The sequence below is a fragment of the Ambystoma mexicanum genome, chromosome 7p, assembly GCF_040938575.1.
Source record: "Ambystoma mexicanum isolate Mex_15411 chromosome 7p, UKY_AmexF1_1, whole genome shotgun sequence".
Classification (NCBI taxonomy): domain Eukaryota; kingdom Metazoa; phylum Chordata; class Amphibia; order Caudata; family Ambystomatidae; genus Ambystoma; species Ambystoma mexicanum.
Window position 1 is genome coordinate 725,182,252 of NC_090939.1, and position 20,716 is coordinate 725,202,967.

Genomic DNA, 20,716 nt, shown 5'->3' on the forward strand with positions numbered 1-20,716 from the left:
CTTGCATCAAGCGACATATGCAACACAAATAATAATTTGCCTAAATTCTGACTGATCGTCGGTAACACGACACATTTAAAGTTCGTGGTATATTCAGTCCAATATCAAAACGTTAGACATAGGGTAACCCTCGGTTAAATAATTCCACTGAGCTGACCAGTCCTTTACTTGGGCTGTCCTAGTACCTCGTCGTAGAGGCACCCATGGATATAAACTGTGGTAAAACGGAGCACGTGTAAAGTACCCTTCGGAGATTGATTTGTGGATAATATGTCGCAGACTGCCCTAAAACGACCCCGGTGGTTTCTGTGCCGATGTGTCTCTTCCCGGCATCTGCAGATCCAAGCATTCCCTGGGCCGATGAAGCTCTTCGTGTCTATCCTCTTCTTCACACCGTCGCCAGCTTCCCTGGTGCCTGTGTGCAGGACATCCGTGGGGCCACGGCTTCCAGGCCAGCCCGCTCTCCTCCGCCACAGTGCAAATGGCGCCTTTCCGTGTTTACATGTCTGGAGCAGGCGCTTCCTAGTGCAGAGCGGACGGTTCCAGCCGCGGCCCCCTGGTGCTGTCCGCAAAGCCTGCCCCGAAGTCCGTGGGGGGCTAGACAGCGAGACACTGCGGAGAACCGAGGGGGAAAGAGCCTCCCCCGGCCGTCCCGGCGTCTCCACAAGTGCTGCAGTAGCGTAGACGCCGCCTCCTTCCTGCGCTACCTGCCGAGCCCTCCTCCTCCTCCTCGCCCCCTTCAGATCTCGCGGCGGCATACGGAGGAACCTGCGGGGCCACCGGCGCTCACTCCCGCGGGACCACCCCCATGGAAGCCGCCGTGCCCGTCCTAGGGCCTCTGCCCCTCAGCGATTCCGAGCAGAAGTGCTACTCTGAATTGTTCGCCCGCTGCCAGGCGGAGGGGGCGGGCAGAGGAGCTGTCGCCGGGGGCAGCAAGGTGGGCGAGCTGTTCCGGGCTACACAGCTTCCCGCAGACACCCTGCACCAGGTGAGAGAGTATTGCGGGGCCGCCGGCGCCGTACAAAGCAGGCCCCTAGGGGAGCAGCACCCATCCCAAAAACATATGCCATACTTGTTCTTGTTTAATTTAAACGCACTGCAATTCTATTTTTATTCTGTCGTTCCAGAACAGTTTCTGAACTTTTGCATTTTGTTGGCATACAGCCGAGCACATGTATTTCGTCTCCATTATAAACCTTTGCACTTCAGTCTACATGTGTACATTCTTTAATTGTACATACATACGTTGTATCGGAATGCTGCACATTTAGGTTTCTGTCGACAAATAGTACAACACCATCTTGCTTTAAAAATCTATGGGTCATCTACCGATCTGCGTGCTTTCCTCACACTTAAGTTCGCAGGTCGAGCACACCCATCATGCCAATGACTTGCGGCAAAGCAACACCTTGTTTACTTAACTAAAGAATGTTTGTTGTGCCATCCGCCGGGTATGCCATCCTTCCGGGCGTAGGGCTAAACGCTGCTCTCGTACGTTCGTTGTCTCAAACTGCTGCTGTATGATCAGCTTTCTGCACATTAAGCCAGAGACGTGATCCAGCAGCAGTATCGTCATCACTTCATGTGCCTCTGTACCAGCGGTAACGATTTCCTGATACATTCCGTCCTGGCAAGACTGACATACTCTTCCGATGACAGGCATGGATAGGCTTTTCCGCTTATCTACTCCAGACGCAGTCTTGGACCATTCTTCACCTCTCCAGCCAACCTTCGCATTTTAGCTGTATGCCCACCCGGCTGATGCACACATAGCTTAATGATGACAAGTTGCACAGAAACACCATTCTTTATTTATTTTATTTATTGATGTGAGGAATTCGACCATCCCCATGGGCAGTGTGCGCTTGCCTGGGCTTTTCTGAAGTTTTGTAAGTAAAATTAATGATGGGAGATGAACCTCAGAAAATGTGTGGGTCTAATCTGCACACATTTTCCTCTGCTCACTGCACAACAAACACATAGTCATGTGTACTCGGGGAGGCGGGGAGGCACACAGCCTACAAGGCAGTTCTCCCTGTCACAGTTAGCTGGAATGTGACGGCCACGGGTACATCTAAGCATCTCAGGAAGGGGGAAGGCAACACCTTCCACCGGCCATGGCCAGCCTAATTAAACTATCGAAGACTCCATGGACCCGCCCTGTTCAATTATCAAAGTTCTGTGTGGTGGCAGCGCATACTGATGGAAGTTACACAAAAGCAGGCCTGTACAGCTGTGGACAGCACTCTTGAGTCTATTTAAGAATATTCTGTCCTCAAATTCCTTGCCCTCATCTTGGAGTGGCGCCCTAATTGTTCTCACCTGTAAATGTGGTCACGGAATGCTACCCAGTAATGACCAACCAGTAACCCTTTTAGACTCCTCTAGCAAAATCTTTGGTAGCTTCATATTACAGGAATTACAAAGCTGGGCCAAAACAGCAGGCTGCCTGGACATTTGCCAATCAGGATTTAGATGTGGGGCTGGTACCACACTAAATTGTCTGAGGTTCAATTTGCTACAAATCCAGTCAAAACGGGAAAGGAGTGATATTATGTGCTTTTTTTAGATATCGCCCAAGCTTTAGATTGTGTAAACAGAGCAGTTCTATGGAAAAAACGGTTAAAATTAGGCTGCGCGGCAGGACTTCTCAATATCTTAGTTGCGTTGCACTCTAATACAAAAATAAAGATTAGACTAGATCAAGCTGGTAACACTACTAAATGGATATCGACAGAACGGGGACTACACCAGGGCTGTGTATTGGCTCCTTTTTTATTCAATGTGTATGTATGTATATGCAACCTTGGTGATATATTTGAAAGAACTGTAGCAAGTCTCCCTAAATTAGGGAAAACATGTATAAAATATCTGGTATATGCCGATTATATCGTCCTTTGTGATCTGACCCCAATAGGGCTTCAGCGGGCACTTATGGCAGGGAACTCCTTTTTGGATTTGGACCTAAAAGTAAATATAACAAAATCAAAAATATGAGCTCTAAATTATTCAAAGCAAAGGGAATTACATTACCACTGGTCTCTCAACCTGGCTTACTTGGAAATAGTTCCAAGTTTTAAATATCTTGGCATGACTATCCACGCTAAAAGGACGAAATTAACTCATCAGAATAACATGAGAAGAATGGCCACGGTAAGCGCAGCTGAATTGCGCTCAGCAGACAGAAAATGTGGTCACTGCTCCGCAATCCCTGTGCTTAACTATTACCATCAGGAAATAGTTCCTCGAATCTTGTATGGCTCAGAAACTGGCTTGATGTCCTTGAACGGGTATACATTGGAGGCAACCCTGTGGTGAAAAAACGTTATCCTTACCGCAGGGGGTCCAGATTGCAATTTTGGGACACGAAATGGGTCTAATTTCCCTCCGTGCATGAGTAAATTGGAAATTACTACAGCTGCCAAGAACAATTTTAATTCGTCTATTAATTTAAATGTTGCAGCCAATGAAGGAGGCTGCAAGGTTTTATCGAGTTGGAAACAAGTCTACTTCTATTTTAACCAGCATTCATTTGACTACAGAAGAACTGACACTGAATCCAGATATAGTCAAAAAGAAAATGTTTGAGCTCAATTTGGATTGAGAACTGCGTAGGGGATATGAATTAGTCCCCCCTTTTTTAACCATTTTAAGTTGGAGATTAGACCTTTTAACATATTACCATTGTACTTAAAAAAAATAAACACACCCTTCTAAGAAACACAGAAACAACGTGGTAAGATTTAAGCAGAACCTACTTCCAACTAGAGAGGCAACGGGAGTCTGAAAGAATATACCAAGGAATCAGAGGCTATGTAGACATTCTGGGCTTGCTGTGGAAACACTTAGACAATTGATTATTGAATGAAATGCTGTAGAGAACCTGCGTTCAGAGATGCTTGGAAGATTTGTATATTATTAATCTTTTTTTAAATACTGATTTATTTTGGTCTAGAATTTTAACCAGCCGAGAAACTATTTTAAATATTGTAATAAAATGTTTACATAAGGTTTTAATCTGAGATCAATTCTTTTACTGCTGTAATGTCTCTATTTGCAAATTGTGATATTTCGAATTCTACTAATGTTTTATTGTGCTGTAATACATAAATAATGCATGCATCCGTGAGACCCAACATTAAGGTATGTGCACGGTTTTCAACAACTCGATCATTACATGAAATATCTTCATAAAATCCTATTAAATCTTGAGGCGCTAAAATGCCACATGCCGCCTCTCACCATATACTTTTGTGCATTGATACAAATCCTGTCTGTTTTAAAACCGCCTATCAAATTCCATCGATCTGTGTAGCCCTGAATGTCAATCCTGGGCCCTTGGTGGGCCTGCAGCTTCCCACCACTTGGCGATGTTCCTCATTGCTGCTACCAAATACAGTGCAATAAACAATCTATGTATTTACAAAATGTGAATTGTTTTGAAATAAACCTTAAACAGAATAAATGATAACATTTTTTTAAAGAAAGTAAAAAAGACAGAATTAGAAATATAAGTTAAAAGCATCTACCTAAAAATAGAAACAATAAATAAGCCACAAATATGTGCTATGAAAATCGAATGATCAAAAATATGTGAAACATCCAAATAAAACTATAAAAATACATAAGCTTATTATACAATGTTCACACATAAATATGGGTAAAATATTAGTGCAATTTCCATTTTTATCACAGTTAATATATCTAGGTACCTGATCACCTCTAACGTGAGGGAGACCCGATTCCCTGAGTAGAGGCGAGTCCAGAAATCATACAAGGATAAAGTGAAATTATGAACAAATCTTCCAAAGTGTGATATTCTAAGATCTTGCAATATTGGGCAGTAGAGCAACATTTCTTACTGTCTCAATTTCATCCAGTACCTTGCGGAATCTACATGAACGTACCATAGGATCGCTCTTTTCACAAATTCCTTCAATCTCTTCCGTGGGAAGGTGATCTAGTCTAAATAATCTCTTCACATGGTGTTTAGAAATGTACTTAAGTAAAGAACTACCTGAAACCTTTTTTTCACATGAGCTCTGTTCTCATACAAAGCATAGCTCATGATAGAATTGCGGGTGTCTCACCCATCTCTAAGCCAAAGCAGCCTTTTAGCCTTCGAGGGATTAACAATAAGGACGTCAGGACTAATCCCTAAATCAGTGGGGAGACTAGTAGATTTGGCTTTAAGATCATTGATCCCCATAACATACCCCTTCTCTACAAGGCATTGAAGTTCTTTAGAGCATCATTCGGGCGTCAAGATGCTTATGTTAGAATCGGAGAAGATTACATTTTACCTGCGCTTGTAAAGATAATAGACCCAGCTCATAGAGTAAAACGCGAACCTGAACACAGTTCGGTAAATGCAAGACTCTTCTCCAAGGTAGACCTTCAAGTCTGATTAACTTGGCCCCCTCTGCCAGCTGTGATAGTTGAAGCCCATAAGTTATAGCAGGTAAACCTTAGCTTTAAAGTATTTGATCACAAGGGGCAAAGAAAATCAGCCATATTTTACATTAATTCTTCTCATCTGTGCACAATATTTTGGATTTTAGTGTCATAAAAATGGCTTAATATTAGGTTTCACAGAAATAGATTAGAGCAAGTATGTTTTGTTCAGTTAGTTTATTCGGAATAAAAGTCCATCAAACATTATACAAAGTTACAGACATAGCATATACAATTGAACCTTAGTGCAAGTAATACAATTAAAATACATTTAAATAAAATACAAGAGAATAACATGCGATCAGCATAATTTGTCCAATAAAACAGGACACAGTGACCATAATTAATCCAACATGTTATTTCCAAATAGTAACCGTTTCTGCCATTTAAGCACAATTTCAATATACGAGTATACACGTTGTTCAGCACACTAGTCCTGAGCCGATAAAAGAAACCTAAGAGCCCTTTTTACTTGTCTTACTCCATGAACCCTTATTTAATTATTTATTACATTTGGTTTTCCGCCCAGACCCTAGGGTATCACAGCAAAGGTTACAAGAATATTTAGTGCTTCATTGAAATTTGATAACTTGCTACATTGATGGTGCATATTGGCAGGTTAGTAATCATAGCATTTTTCAATATTAAGTGAATCTTGATTATACAATTTAAATACATACGGTAAAAGGATTAAACATTGATGAGAACTTGATGTGTTAAGCAGGTCATGCATAATGGTTACAGGGTCAGACCATACATAGTAATATTTAAAATGGGTAGATACATTTTCTTTCAGGCTTGTTTAAAGAGTCGGTTTAGGTTATTGTGCTATGGGTTTGGGGCTCATTGGTATTTGTTGAAAAGCCAGGTTCTGATGGCTTTTTTGAATTTGGGGAAGGTTAGTATAGGTGAGAGGAATTTCTATCTAAGAATCTTAAACGCTGGGCAAAAGAACATGAAATGCGATAAATCATTTGCATCCTTCCCAGAGCATGGACATTTCTTATTTCCTTCTCCATTAGCTCCTGTGTCATTTACAAATAAGAGATTAGTCCTAAAACGAAGAATACATGCTCTCTTCCTTGGGTCTGTGAGACAATATACATAACCTGATGTATTTGAAGTGCCAGGAACATTTATACGGTAACATTGGATACTTTGTTTTCACCTTCTTTAACCCTGACCTTCAAGAAATCCGTCACCACCTGCTTTCTCTCTGAGTTACTGATGTCCAAGTCATTGTTAAATAGGTCTCGATAACCAAGGGAATGCAGCACAGATTTAATGTAATTTAACCAAGGAGATGAGTTTCTTACCCTTGAGGATAATACATCTTCTACCAAGGTTTTTGTGAGTGATAGATGTGAGTTCTCCCACAAACGAAGCCAATAGAGAGTGGTTGCGCAGCTATCACATCTTCAATGTAATCAACCAGCACTCCTCATGTAGCGAATTCCCCTGGAAAGCCCTGGTGGACACACATGATCTTCCCCAAGAGCTTATTTTTCTTTAAATCATGCCCCCATACAGCGTCTCCATATTTGAGCAAAGATGCCAATGTAGATCTTCCGAATGTGGCCTAGGGGCAGGTCACCTGCGTTCCTACCATACCTCAATATGGAGCCATTGATTTGAGAGGCCCTTACTACTTGCTGCTCTGTGTGCACTGTCCACCTTAGGTCACGGGATATTGTTGCACCAATGTAACAGAAAGTCTTTCCTTATTTATAACTGTTGCATTCCCCAATTGCTTGTTGGTGCCTACGCACGTCACTTTTGACTTCACGATATTGACGTTCAGATCCTTTCGCTCCATATATTCTTAGAAGCCATTTACTAGAATGTGTAAGGCATGCTTTGTTTTGGTAGCCAAGACTGCATTGTCAGCGTATAGGAGTAAACATGTCTTTTTGCAAGCCATTTTGGGGACGTCGCTTGTCAGAGCAGCTAGGATGGTTGGCAGGGAGTTAATATAAAGGTAAAAAAGCAACGGTGCTATAACGCACCCCTGCCTTGCCCCTCGCATTATACTAAATGCTTGGGTATTTTGCCCTTGTTTCCCCAACCATACTCTGGCCGTCAGGTTTGCATCTCACCTGGCATACCCATCTAATCTAACACTCTCCAGAGCTTCCCATGATTAATACAGTCAAACACGGTGGAGAGATCCATAAAACCCCTCACATATTTATCTAGCAAGTATGTTAGTTCATCCATAACTTCCAACTTCTAATTATCAATCTTCCAGGAATACCTCAATGGCCGCATGGAACTGGACAATCCTGATGATTTTGGATTTACTCTGATTAATTAACACATTATTTTCAATCATGTAATACTGAAGGGGATCAATTATGCACTGACAACCATACGGATTGTGGTCCGAGAACCACATCATCATTAGTATACAGTAGCCAACTACGTCTTAAATGATCCAGATGAGGTGGAACGAAAGATGCCTTCTCCAGAAATACAGCCATATTCGCGATGTAGAGGTTAAAAAACCATGCAACCATGTCTTAATCCTCTAAGCGTCTCTATCTTGGTGGGAAGGGGACCTGAACCAACCAGTCTAATCTGAATAGTGGTGTCTGTGTGCATATGACCTAGGATGCTAAGGAGGATGTTCGGAAGTCTGCAGAGGCCCTGTTGACCCAATCAAATACCGCAGTAACATCAATACAAGTTGCAAAGATGTGGGGAGCATTTTTTTGTTGCCATGCTACCCTCCTTAAACAAGCCCATTCAGCGAGGTATTACTTTTCCTGCAAAAACCTATCAGAAATCTTCTGCAAAACCCACCTGTTTCCAGATCCCAGGCAAGACTCTAGTTGTTTCAACACTAAGGAAGCGTTCTGTTTGGAGCTTTTAATACTCCCCAGAACATCAGAAGGGCCATCTTTGAGCAAATGACCAGACTCCATCCGTGGCCCTCATCATTTTGTCATGAATTTCCTTCCATTCTTCTTATATTCGGGTTCAGGACTGTACATTTCCCCTCTTCCTTCTGACACTGCAAACATCGCCTTTCCCCATCTTTAACAGCACATTTGCTGAATAATAATAACTCCTTTGAAGCATTTTAAACTGTTACCCTGAGCCTCGTACAGATAGCCACCTCCCCAGGGGCACAAAGGTCCTTTGTTAATTCGTCCTCCTGCTTCCCCTGGAGCTTTGGATCTATGAAAATAAAAGCCCTATAACAATACACAGTGGAGCCTGTTGCGTTTTGAAAGCGGTGTGAAGTAAATATTTCTCCAAAATGAGTGAAAGTTAGCAAGCAACGTGACCCATTCTGAAACCACTCGGGAGGGTTATGAGGGTATTCCCCTCCCGAGGAGTTTTTATTTTTTATTTTGAAATACTAGTTTGATGTCTTTTATGGTAAACATTCAGGCGAATTTGGTTAAAATGCCGTAGGATTTACAGATCCTTTCTTTAGGGGAACACATAACATTGAAATACTTCAGATGCCTTATTAACACTGCCCGGCAGCATTTCAAAGCAAAAAATAATGGACGTGCCATTCAGAAATGTATGCGCCCCAGAGAAATAATGGATGCACAGTAGACCGCTCTATACGTGTGCTTATCTTTGCTGAAGCTGTACCTGATACAGTTGCCACTACCACCCTGGGGAAATATTGTACTGCTCGCAAGATCTGTGCCTGAAATTGTAGCTTTATTTAAATTTTGTAATGTAAGTTTACAGTTTGAGGTTTGCATGCCAGTTAACGTTGTTCAACCCTTATTTTAAGTAAGCGTGTAAAACGATGCAGTCACAGCAACATTGTGCTAGAATTACTTAAAATACAATCGTAGTTACACATTTGTTTCAGATTCTGATACTGAGCATGCTTCAGACATAACCTCCTTGCAATGGTCCAAGGCAACAGTGATATTGTATAGGATGGTTTTGTGTATCTTGTTGAGCTCAGAATAATGGTCTACTCTGTTCATAACTGGTGCCACATTCTTATGGTCTAACTGCAGAAATACTTACCACAAGGATTTCTCTTAAAAGAAAACAGCTGTTAAATGCTTATCATTTCTATATATTTATTCCACTGGATAGCTTTTTGTCTCGTCGCTACGATATAATATCACATCCTTTTCAGCTGGGTTGCTTGAAGCCCAGTGGTGCTCTTGGATGATTGGCCACTGATTGGCCTTGTGCTACTATAGTGTTAATGAAACATAAGCCACTGAAGCAAAGGAGCCTCGTATTTGCTCTCCCTTGCCAGAGCCCGTGCAGCTGGAACATGCACCGCCTGTGTCAAGGGCCTGATCCGGCCACATGGCTTATGCTGGACGAGCCTGTTTTTTAAAGTTTTTTTTTTTTACATTACAGGTGTAGGTTTACTAGTTTCAATCACCACTCTTTCTAGAGGTGAGGTCAAATCGACTTCTTAGCTAGTAATACACAGTGGATTGTTATAAGGTGGTTCTAGTCCCGGGTCCCCTCCGTAACAAGGCCCATCCCCCACGTACCTCAATGAGCACTCGGACAACAGGTCTGCTTGCTACGGGTTCCCCGGCGGCAACTGCCGAGCATGGGCTCCTCTTTATTAAATGAGCATGCGCGACCCATGGCCAGGCGGTGCGCGTGTGTACACCATCCTTCACTCCGTAACATCCCTCCCTTTTCATAACAAACAAACACAGCCATAACTTAACTTAACGTGAAGTGTCAACGTAACACGCAAAACAGTACACAGTGTACAACTTAACCTTGTTACCGTCCCATCTGGCCCTCAGGTATTCGGGTCCAGAATGTAGTCCTGGAACCTGGTCGGACATCTTTGGCTTTCGCAGCGGGGATAGTGCCCCTTCTGTCTGCCACAGTCACAGTGAGGTTCCTCTGGTGCAGGGTCCCCAGTGTCTTCTTCGAGCCCTGGTGCTGCACTGGAGGTGCGAGTGGGTGTCTCGCACTTGCGAGGTTCATCATCCCTGTTGTCGACCTTATTGAAGAGACAAGAGTTCCTCGTGATCGTTCCTCTTCTGTCAGATGCTGTCACCATCGACCCGTTGACGTGAGTCACAGCCATGTGGGTGGGCTCATAGTTGAGGGACAGCTTCCCTTCAGGGTGCCGGTTGCGGACCAAGACCGGGTCCCCGACTTCGATGCTTACTGGCTGCAGATGTCTCCGGGTTTTTTTCATGCTCATTGCATACCCGCCTTTCTTCCAGTGTCCTTTTGGTTCTCAGTGACCCCGGGGGGTCGTCCTCGGTTTCCGGTTTCAGACCTCTCGGGCACCGAGTAAACAGGGACTCCACTGAGGCCACCCCTGTGGACTGATGGGGTGTGGACCGATACTTGCAGAGGAATTGGTACAGATTCCTTCTTAATTCCACCCTTTGGCCCTTGGTGATTCCGATCACCTTATTGAGAGTCCGCATGAAGCGTTCCACCTCCCCTTTTGCTCTTGGCCAGCTGGGAGTTACACATTCGTCCATGAAGGCGGCAAACTGACGGCCCTGAAACGGGGGACCATTGTCGGAACACAACTCCCGGGGAAACCCATGGGTTGCGAAGATCTTGTCCATTGCTTGGATGGTTTGGTCATTGGATGTGGACTCCACCAGCTCCACCTCAGCATAGTGGGACCACTGGTTAACAAGGACTAGAAAGTTCATTCCCCTCCCAGTAGACCCAAAGTCTGCGTGTACAGTATCCCAGGGCTTGTCGCTCATCTCCATGGACTCGATGCCTGGTTCTTTGGCCACTGGTGTGGCTGCTTGGAACCAGAGGCAGCAGTGTACATACTCGTCGACCCTCCTTTCGAGGTCCGGGAACCAGACTTTGGCTCTCAGTCTCACCTTCGTTTTGGCCGTGCCCTGATGGCCGCTGTGTGCAAGTTCCAGCACCCTCTCCACAAGTGCTTGCGGGATGACGATCTGCCTCTCCCTCAGTAATGGGCCTTCGTCAGACACAGACAGCTCATGACACGCGCGCCACAGCACCTGTAGGTCATGTTGAGCGTTTTTTTCTTTTCTTTCCGGGACATGTCCGCCAGGGCTGCCTTCCAGTCCCTGCTGCCCATGGCGGTTTGGATCATCTGAAAACATGCATCGGCCTCCGAGGTTTCGGCCAATTCCCCCATTTTCTGGGCTATTGGCATGGCTGCCTCCACCACAAGCTGGATGACCTCGGCACAGTCTCCTCCTGACTGTCCTGACTTCGGGCTGCTGCCCCTGGGATGGCAGGACAGGTAGTCCACTGGGTTGTGAGTACCCGGCCTATACTGCAACTTCACCCCTTATTCCAGAGGGTGAGCATCCAACTCTCTATCCTCAGTGGTGGTTTGGAGGATGCCCCTGTCATGATGGGGATCAATGGCTTGTGGTCCTTGATGACGGAGACTTGCTTGCCTAGGATGTTAATTCGAAAATGCTTGCAGCCCCACAGTATGGCCAGTGCCTTTGAATTTGAGATTACCTTTGCTCAGTGTCCGTGAGCGCTTTACTGGCGTATGCGATGGGCCGCATCTTTCCTTGGAGATCAGGTTGGAGTAACACTGCACTGAGTCCCACAGGGCTGGCGTCTACGACCAGCTCAGACTCCTTCTTTGAGTCAAAAAAGCCATGGTTTCATCACCGGTGAGGGCGGCCTTTATGGTGGCCTTGATGGTATCAAAGGCATTCTGCTCTTCGGCTGACCATGTCCAAACTGCGTCCTTTTTCTTAAGGGCCCTGAGCGGCCCCCGAGAGGGAGGCCAGGTTCTTGATAAACCTCCCGCAGTAATTCACCATTCCCAGGAAACTGCACAGCTCGGAGGGAGTGTCTGGGGGCCTGGCATCCCTATTGTCTCTCACTTTCTGTGGGTCTGGTGTGATCCCTCCAGAGTGGAAGATGAATCCGAAGAACTTGATGCTCTACTTCAGAAATCTGCATTTCTCCCGATGCAGGGTCAACGCCAAATCACGGATCCTCTCCAACACCTTCTCCAGCCTGATCATGTGCTCAGTTTCGGAGGTGGCATAAACCAGGATGTCATTGCTTAGGTTGAACACTCTTTTCAGTCCAGCGAGGGCACCCCTGATTACATTCTGAAACACCTCTGCGGCTGGGGAAATCCCGAAACAGTCTTTTGTACTGGTACAGGCCGTTAAGTGTGGTAAAAGTGTTGATGTACTGGGAGTCTGGATGCAACTCCAACTGGTGGTACCCTGAGCGCAGGTCTAGCTTCAAGAATACCTTGGCACCCTGCAGCTCCCCTAGCACATCATCTAGCATCAGCGTTAGGTGGCGTTCTCTCTTGATGGCCAGGTTGGGCAGCCTCACGTCTACGCAAATGCGTACTGCCCCCGGCTGCTTGGGTTTGGTCACCACGACTATGGGAGACACCCACGGGGTAGGGCCTTCCACTCTCTCGATAATGTCCAGCTCTACTAGGTTTTTAAGTTCTTACTCCACCTGTGCCCGCAAGTGAAAGAGTATGCGTCGGTGCTTCAACACCGTTGGCCTCACTGACTTGTCAATATGTAGGCGGATGGGTTCCCCTTTCAGCTTGCCCACCCCTTCAAAAAGGTCAGCGAATCATTCAGTTATTTCTTGGATGTCGGCTTGGTACACCAAGAGCGCAAAGTGTACTATGTCCAGTGCCTCAGATGCGGCACAACTCAGGAGTGAGTGCGGGCTGACATTGGTCACCAAGAACTTCGCCTTGATTGAGTGGTTGGCATGTGTGATGGATGTTGTGAACACCTCTTGGAGTGGAAGTGGATTAACACCCCCGAATGAGTATATTTTAGCTTTGGTTTCAGCCAGTGCTGGTGGTCCAGGCAGTGCCTCGTAGTGTCGCATTGCCATCACACACACCGATGCACCCGTATCAATTAGCACTGCGGTGGGGGTCTCACAGATGTCTACCACACATTTGGGCTGCCTGCACTTCTTGGAGATGAAATTGATGTTCGAAATTAAATTCACTTCTTCCTCTTCCTCTTGAGCAATGTCTAGCTCCTGGAGGTCTTGTTCCACGGCGGCCACACTTTTCTGTTTGCACGGGCCACTATTGTTGGACCTGCTTCGACCTCTCGAGATGATCACTGGATTTGCCACCCGGCACATCCTGGCAAAATGTCCAGCAGTCCCATAGCGCCCACGCACCCTTGCTTTTGCGGGGCAGTTGCTGGAGTGCGGGAGGTCGTACCCACATTTCTGACATTGCTGTGATGAGTCAGTTTTCTCTGGTGAGTCAGCTTTCCTCTGGGTCCATCTCAGGCATTGTGGCCCACTGTTCACTGTCCACCCGACGGCGTAGGCCTCCTCACTCTTCCCTGCTGCATCCATTCTGGTGGCACGGCTGTCAGCCAGTTCATAAGAGCTGCCCATATCGAGGATCTCCGTCAGCCCTGGTTCGCGGATTACTTGGCGCCAGAGTTTCCCTGAACTGCAGCCTTGGATGAGCTGGTATCAGACCATGCCCTCTTCGTTCTCCCACCGGCATGTGCTCGCCAGGTGTCGCAGTCTCCCGCAGAAATGGTCAAGTGACTCGTCCTCGTGTTGCCTCTCGCTGCACATGACGAAGTGATCAAAGACCTGGTTGGCCAATGGAAGGAAGTGTTCCCTGAGGGCGTCCTTCACAGCCTGGTACGTGATTGCAGGAGGTTTTAGTGACTCGAAGACCCGATGGACCTCCGAACCAGCCGCAAACAGCGTCGCCACCTTCACCTCGTCATCTGTCTCCCCATTGCCCCGGAAATACATCTCCAGCTTCTTGACCCACAAAAGCCACTTCGGGCCCAGTTTTGATGGAGGGCCTGACATATCAAATTCTGGCATGGGAGCCAGCGTGTTCTGCAGCCTGGGAATCGGCCTGACGGGAGGCTTTGCACCACCTGGAGGTGGGGCCCCAACCCCTTGGGCGCCACCAGCATTGTCAACCATGGCAGTGGACCGCACAGGCACCTCTCACGTCCTCGGAGGCTGCAAGTCCAAAGCGGCGAAGGTGTCCGGAAACCGGTGTCCAGGTGTAGTTGTCCACACTGGGCCCAGTGTGAGACATGCCCCACCCTTGACGTGGTTGACCCAGGATGATGGCTCATAAAAATTTCCCTCTACCAGGGAAACGTATATCCACAGGCCTCCGCAACCCTTAGTCCTGCAGATGGCCAAGGAAGATGATGGATCCCCATGAAGAGAAAACACCCAGCCCTTTAACACAGGTCAGATCTGACGCTGCAGCGTCCCTTTTCTTTTTTGTTGGGTCCCCTGCCACCAATGCTGAGGAAGCGGGGGACACCCCCGCGACGGCCGAAGCCAAAAATACCAAACATGGGCTGAGGGGCGCCACCCCCGCAACACTGCTCTTCATGTTCGGTATCTTCGGCTTCGAACTAATGGTGGTGACCGAATTCGGTCAAATCTACCATTGCACGACATTTTTTTTTTTAACTATTTGGCAAAAACGATCCCTAAGAGCCACCATCCGCCCTTCCTTCACCCCACCCCTTTCCTTGAGTTGTCATGTACCCCCCGAAACATTTTCAGCAAAGTTACTCCACTGGGCAAAAGGCTTATTTTTTGCCACTGGACATGGTCTCTGGTGGTCCTGTTTGCGTCCAGTCTGTGATGGGAGCCTAAAAGCCAGGACTCACTGAGCATTTCAAATGGGCCAACTTCAGATGGTTGAAACAGCCATGCGTTTTATGCTTGATCTGAGTAGAAGTTGCATTCCCACAAAAAAAAAAAGTATACAGTAAGTTACAGAAATCAACTTGTAGTTTTCAGGGAAAAAAACGATTTTACTTATATTACTTAGTATATTTTCTTAGAGAATACTTTATTGTCCTAATGAATAATCCAGGATGTCTTTTGGTTTTTAAACCAAGCAAACAGGCCTTCAGATTCTGCTGTTTTTAGCTTTAAAAAATAATAACAATCTGAACAATTTGCTTCGACAACAGCATTTCAACTTAAGAAATATAGACTAAGTTACAATAGATCAAGGTACAAAGTGAGATAATTTTCCGAAACTAAAAATATATTCATGGAAGACTATGGCAGACAAAGCATGGTTCTCAGGAGTGTGATGGGCTGCTTTGTCTGCTAGAGGCAGCAATCAGTCACTGCGGGCCAATCAGAGAAAAGGGAAAACCCCCTCAGCCCCACACAATCCGTGGCTGTATGTTACCATTACAGGGTTGGAGGAGTTTAGTGGAAAATCGAGGGGAACCCCAGCAAAGCCCCCAGCTTGTGAACAGTTTTTGGACACTGCAGAGACTATACTCTGGCTCCACTGAGACCAGAGGAGTAGATGCTCAGCCAGAAGCCTTGTGACGAGAATGGACCCGAAACCAAGGACAATTTTATGTTTTTGGGACATTTTCCAGAAAAATATGGACACTTTTCCATGTTTGGAGCCTTGGCAGACACTTTCAGGTGGTTTGTGCAGTTTGCAGTGAAGACAAAGGCCATATTTCCCTTCATTCGGATGGTGTGGAGTCTGTGCAGGGGGTTTCAGCAGGGTCAGTGGCACTTCTGAAGTTCATACGCCACCAGGATACTTGTGACTGTTGGGTGAACATGTTGCAGCACGGCTGCCAGGCATCTCTGAATTATGTAATGAGACAGTGCAGCCTTGCTGAGCACCCCAGCTGGGCTTGCGCTGTCCAATTACATAATTGATGATTGTGGCCCCCCTGCCCTCCCTCCAAAAGATGGGGGTGGGCAAAAAGGCATGCCACAGAAGTTGGGGGGGACAAAACCCCCTGTCCCCCCTCTAATTACGCCATGCTCTTGCCTCTCCCCTTCCAAAGGCTCTGCATTGTTTTGGGCAGGCAGCCCTTGCCCAAGCCGCCAGCCCTCTTTAGGCCATACCCAGGACTTCGATCACATCTCCTTGATGGAGTCCCACACATTATGTCTTTCCATTTAAGGAAACCGCTGTATGTGATACATATATTAAAACTATAATCAAAGCGGTTGCAATGGTGGTCATGTTCTTGTTTACGTTTTTTTATGGTGGTTGAGTGTGTGAGGTGTTTCAGTGAAGTGTTCAATGTCAGTCAACACAATTAACTAACTCAAGTCAGCCGGTTACTTACAGCTGTTGGCTATCCATTGAGCCATTTAGATGCATCCCAATAGAAAAAAAGAAAACCTATATCATTGCTGCATTGATAAGTAGAAAAATTGAGATACAGCCGATGTAACTGCAAAAAATGCTCGGGGAACATGTAGCTGATCACTCGTCTAGCAGGAATTATTATTGAGAGGGAAAGCTCGGCCTATTAGAGGATGACCATCCATTTCCACAAAACCACGTGAACAAGGCAAGCAATGTTGACTTGCTGACAAAGAGTAACATAGTTCTGATGGACATATGAAAGATCCTCTTAATGAAGCGATGCAGCAACGAAAGCCAGAATAAACCTTTACCTGTGCATAGCCTTCAGTGTTTGACTGGGTTTGATTCCAGAATTCTAAACATTCAGAGTCATCAAAATCCTTTGGTGTCAAGATGTGGCCTTCGTCAGAGGAAATAATGAAGAGCAATCTTGTATAGTGATTAAAACATGCATAGTATTCAAGGATGAAGTGGTTAGACTTTCTCATATGTTCTAATATTTAAACGCACCGTGTGATATGAAATAACCAGTGGGTTTTTTTTTAAAATATTCGTTTAAATCCTTAAAATATCCGGGTTCTGGGGTGCAGTGTTTTGCCATTAGATATTGTTATCCTAATCAAAAAAATGTTGGCTGAGAGGGTTTTCACGTCGGCTCTTAGGCTTTGTTTAGTGTATTCAAATTAGCATCCGGGGCGGAGGAGGGGGGGTCATCTGGCCAATCAGGTTGCCAGAATCGCGGGAGGAATCCATCAGAAACCGCCTACATTTTCTTGGCCAACTGTGCCTCTTCACCCAACTCTGCCCCTGTCTGCAGCCTCATACAGTGCCCTTTCCATTACCTTCATCTGCCCTTGCCCTCCTCACAGCCCCTCACGCCCCGCTCACGCCTAATTTACTTTTGCTCGTGCGTGCTGCTCCAAGCCTGCCTCCTGTTTGTGGAAATAGAAATGGGACAGCATACCATTTTCTTTTTCCCAGATGTTCTGTTCCTTTTTTTTACATTTTTTAAAAACTTTTTATGGGAATTTGGAACACGTGAGACTTGCAAAGCCATTTTCCTGCATAAAGAAAAAACGTCTCCCAAAACTATTAACAATCTGGGCGGCGAAGGTCCTGGGGTGCTCAGGGTGAATTCCCTCCCTACCCCCCGCCCCCATGTTTTGGGCCTGACTGGGGCCGTAACAACCCACTGTCCTTTCGGTGACTCGATGGTAGGGTCGGGCTGGTGGGCCATTAACGTTCCTGCCAGCTCCTGAAGGCCTGGATTATGACTGTACATGCATAATATGTAAGCATATCTATTTTTGTTAATTATGTAGCTCCTTCTAGGTGCTAAATAAGGCAAAGTGCACAACCCGTATTCGTTTATAAAAGCATCATACTTCAAATGCAATTTTTATCCAAAAGCAATGTTTCAATTTTCAGTTAATTAAAGTTGCTATTGGAGAAGCTTGCTTGATAAACTAGTATATACAATCTTAAAAGAATATATGCTCAGTCATTTAAGTTACCCTTTTAAAGGTCTGCTAAATGCTTTTCTGCTAGTAGGCAATCTTGCACAGAAAGGGGACAAGAGAAAAAATAAACTGCACATGGTAATTAGCAGCTTTTCTCTAGCAGGCAGTGTTCTTGTACCTCTTAACTCATTATGCAAAGCATCTCTCTATGCGTCTGGGATTCGGCTTCGTTCCTGCGAGTAGGTGTTTCATGAACACATTTAGCTATTGTATATGTAGTTCATCCAGGGGAATCAAGTATCATTAGATTTGTCTTTTGTCCAATAAACAATTTTCAACTATTGCCTGGAAGGGCCCTGAGAGTGATTAAGCAAATTCAATTATATCTATGCAGCGGAAGCAAATGTACACTCTTTGTAGCCTTAGCTGAGACCAAAAGGCTGTGCACTTTCACTTCTAATGTTAAAGTGTAAGACATCCTACATTTTGCATCTTTGAACTACAAATGTGAAAAGGCTTGAAAAGTTAATTTGGGTCAGATGATGTTAATTATTGGGGCTCACCTTACTTTCACCATTCTGACTATGATTATGATAAGGGAATTCTGTCTGTCGTTCTAGAGTTTTGATTGTTTTGATGTATTCATACTGCAACGCATGTGCCTTCGTTCAGGAAAACTGCAGTGTAACTAGGTCTTACTTTGGCTTATGGCCGCCTTTTGGTACTCATTGGCAGGAGAGTGAATGCTTATTTAAATGTATCAATGTCCTTACAGTTTCCAAAGATAACAAATTGAAGGTAAAGCAGTCTACTGGGAATCTTATAATATCTTATCAATCAATACAATTTCAACTACGCATCACAGACCAGACTATTTAACTATCAAAAACACATCTGGCTGCGAGCAGTAGTTTGACTTTTTATCCATTCCCACTTCATGCACATAATTATTTTAACTTCACTTACAGATGCACCCTTTTTATCGTTTGTAGGTAATTGGGTAGTGGGGGGAGAGAGCTGCCAAATGTCCAACTTTTGTGCCTTAAGACACATGAGACCTCCATACGTTTTATGGTTATATGTCCACACTACTTGCACTTTAGAAATGTGTATATTTTTCCACTTCTTCGCAAACAAGGTATTAGCCAGTTACTTCAAGCTTATCATTACTGTAGGTGTGCTGTCAACGACTCCATGTTATGTGCCATCAGTCGATACAGCTGGCTAGCATGGAAATTTCATACCAAGAATAACTCAAACAGTTTTACTAAATAGTTCTTATTTGGATTACAGAATTCTTTTTAACTTGCCTTTCATTGCTTTACATTTTCGAAGCACTTACACCTATTGTCGATAATTTGGAATCTTGCATTCTTGTTAAGTTGGGTTTTCATAGGTGATTTAATGTACTGACATGATGATCTAGATTAAGGTACCACGATCTAAGCAATAGATGAATAATAGATTTTTAAAGATATGTATATAAATGATCTGTGCATATTTTTACTTCAAAATTGTGTATGCATGTAAATGTACAGTGTTGTATTTTCTATTTTGGAAAGCAATTTATGTCCCATAAATATGAAGAAAATACAAAACCTATCATTGTAGGTTTTAAAAAGATCTCCTTGAACTGAAACTGTCTTTCACTTCACTGGGAAGTTTACACGCTCTAGGCTCTTAGCCAAACATCAAGTTTTTCTTTTAATGTTGTAGACAATATCTCTAAATCATGATATGAGCAAGTAATTGACAATACATGCACAGTAATTTTAGTCTTTCAGTGAAGAGAACATTTACCTTTCAAAGGCACATTTGTATATACATGCTAACTTTGTGTGAATGCGTGGTTATAGTGCAGGATAGTGTGTCTAGAGCTTTCAATCATCCTTTGCTGGGAGGTACACAGATCCATGACCATACAATGATCAGCAATATTTTACTGGGAATTCTGCGTGGTTCTTGTACCTCCTAATTTAATATTGTTTTTAAATTTCTTTTTTTAATCCTCATGTCAAACATTATTCAGCACAGAGCACAGTAGTAGTGTATGTCACACATCACATACACTACTACACAAGTCACATGTCATTTGAACTCACATTCCTAAGATTATATTTCTCACTTGCTAATATGTCACATAATATTTGCTAATGTGTGTGCCACTTGAACCATTTCTGGTCAGCAGCACTTTGTGTCTATGCATTTTTTTTTGATGTCATCAGTTACGTTAATACCTTCCTTTTCATTTGTTAATGAGTGCTTATTTTTTACTTCACATTTTAAGGCAGGCACCTTGCTTCTATCTGCATGATATAAATACATGCTTACTGAGGTCAACGGCAAGCGTCCAAAATGTCTGTTTGCGGCCTTGGCCATCCGCCAGAAAAGGGCTTAAGGTTCCAGGCTGCAGCTCCCATGTACGGGGAAAACCATTACAAATCTTCCATGCAGTACTGCCAAAGATTCATAAGATTGATCACAGTAGTTAGTTACTTAAAGGTTGTTATTGCTTTCTCATCGGCTGGAATGCAGCGTTTCGTTCCCAATTGTTGTCCCCAAAGAGATTAGCACCAAACCGCACAAGATGCATGCAATGATTGATTCCTCTTGGCTTCCAAAAGAGTGTCGAGACCTCTAGTCCATGTTCAGTGGTATCCATGATAAACTGCTCAAAGTCACTCTGGACCTCGCTGCGAGCCTGGTTAGCAAACTTGGCAAGGAACAC

General features: G+C 44.7%; 1 protein-coding gene across 7 annotated transcripts in view; it reads left to right on the forward strand.

Annotated features, from left to right (window-relative positions):
- Positions 1 to 265: 265 nt before the first annotated feature.
- The window catches only part of REPS2 (RALBP1 associated Eps domain containing 2), a 1,712,589-nt gene continuing 1,692,138 nt past the window's right edge, over positions 266 to 20,716 (forward strand). For 5 of the 7 annotated variants that reach the window (XM_069636811.1, XM_069636808.1, XM_069636813.1 and 2 more), the window contains exon 1: positions 689 to 988. In XM_069636811.1, the coding sequence (XP_069492912.1) occupies positions 809 to 988 (180 nt within the window). In that variant the 5' untranslated portion in view covers positions 689 to 808. Of the gene's footprint in view, positions 989 to 20,716 lie in introns of all 7 variants that reach the window. The other 2 variants (XM_069636810.1, XM_069636815.1) reach the window with 2 other exon arrangements.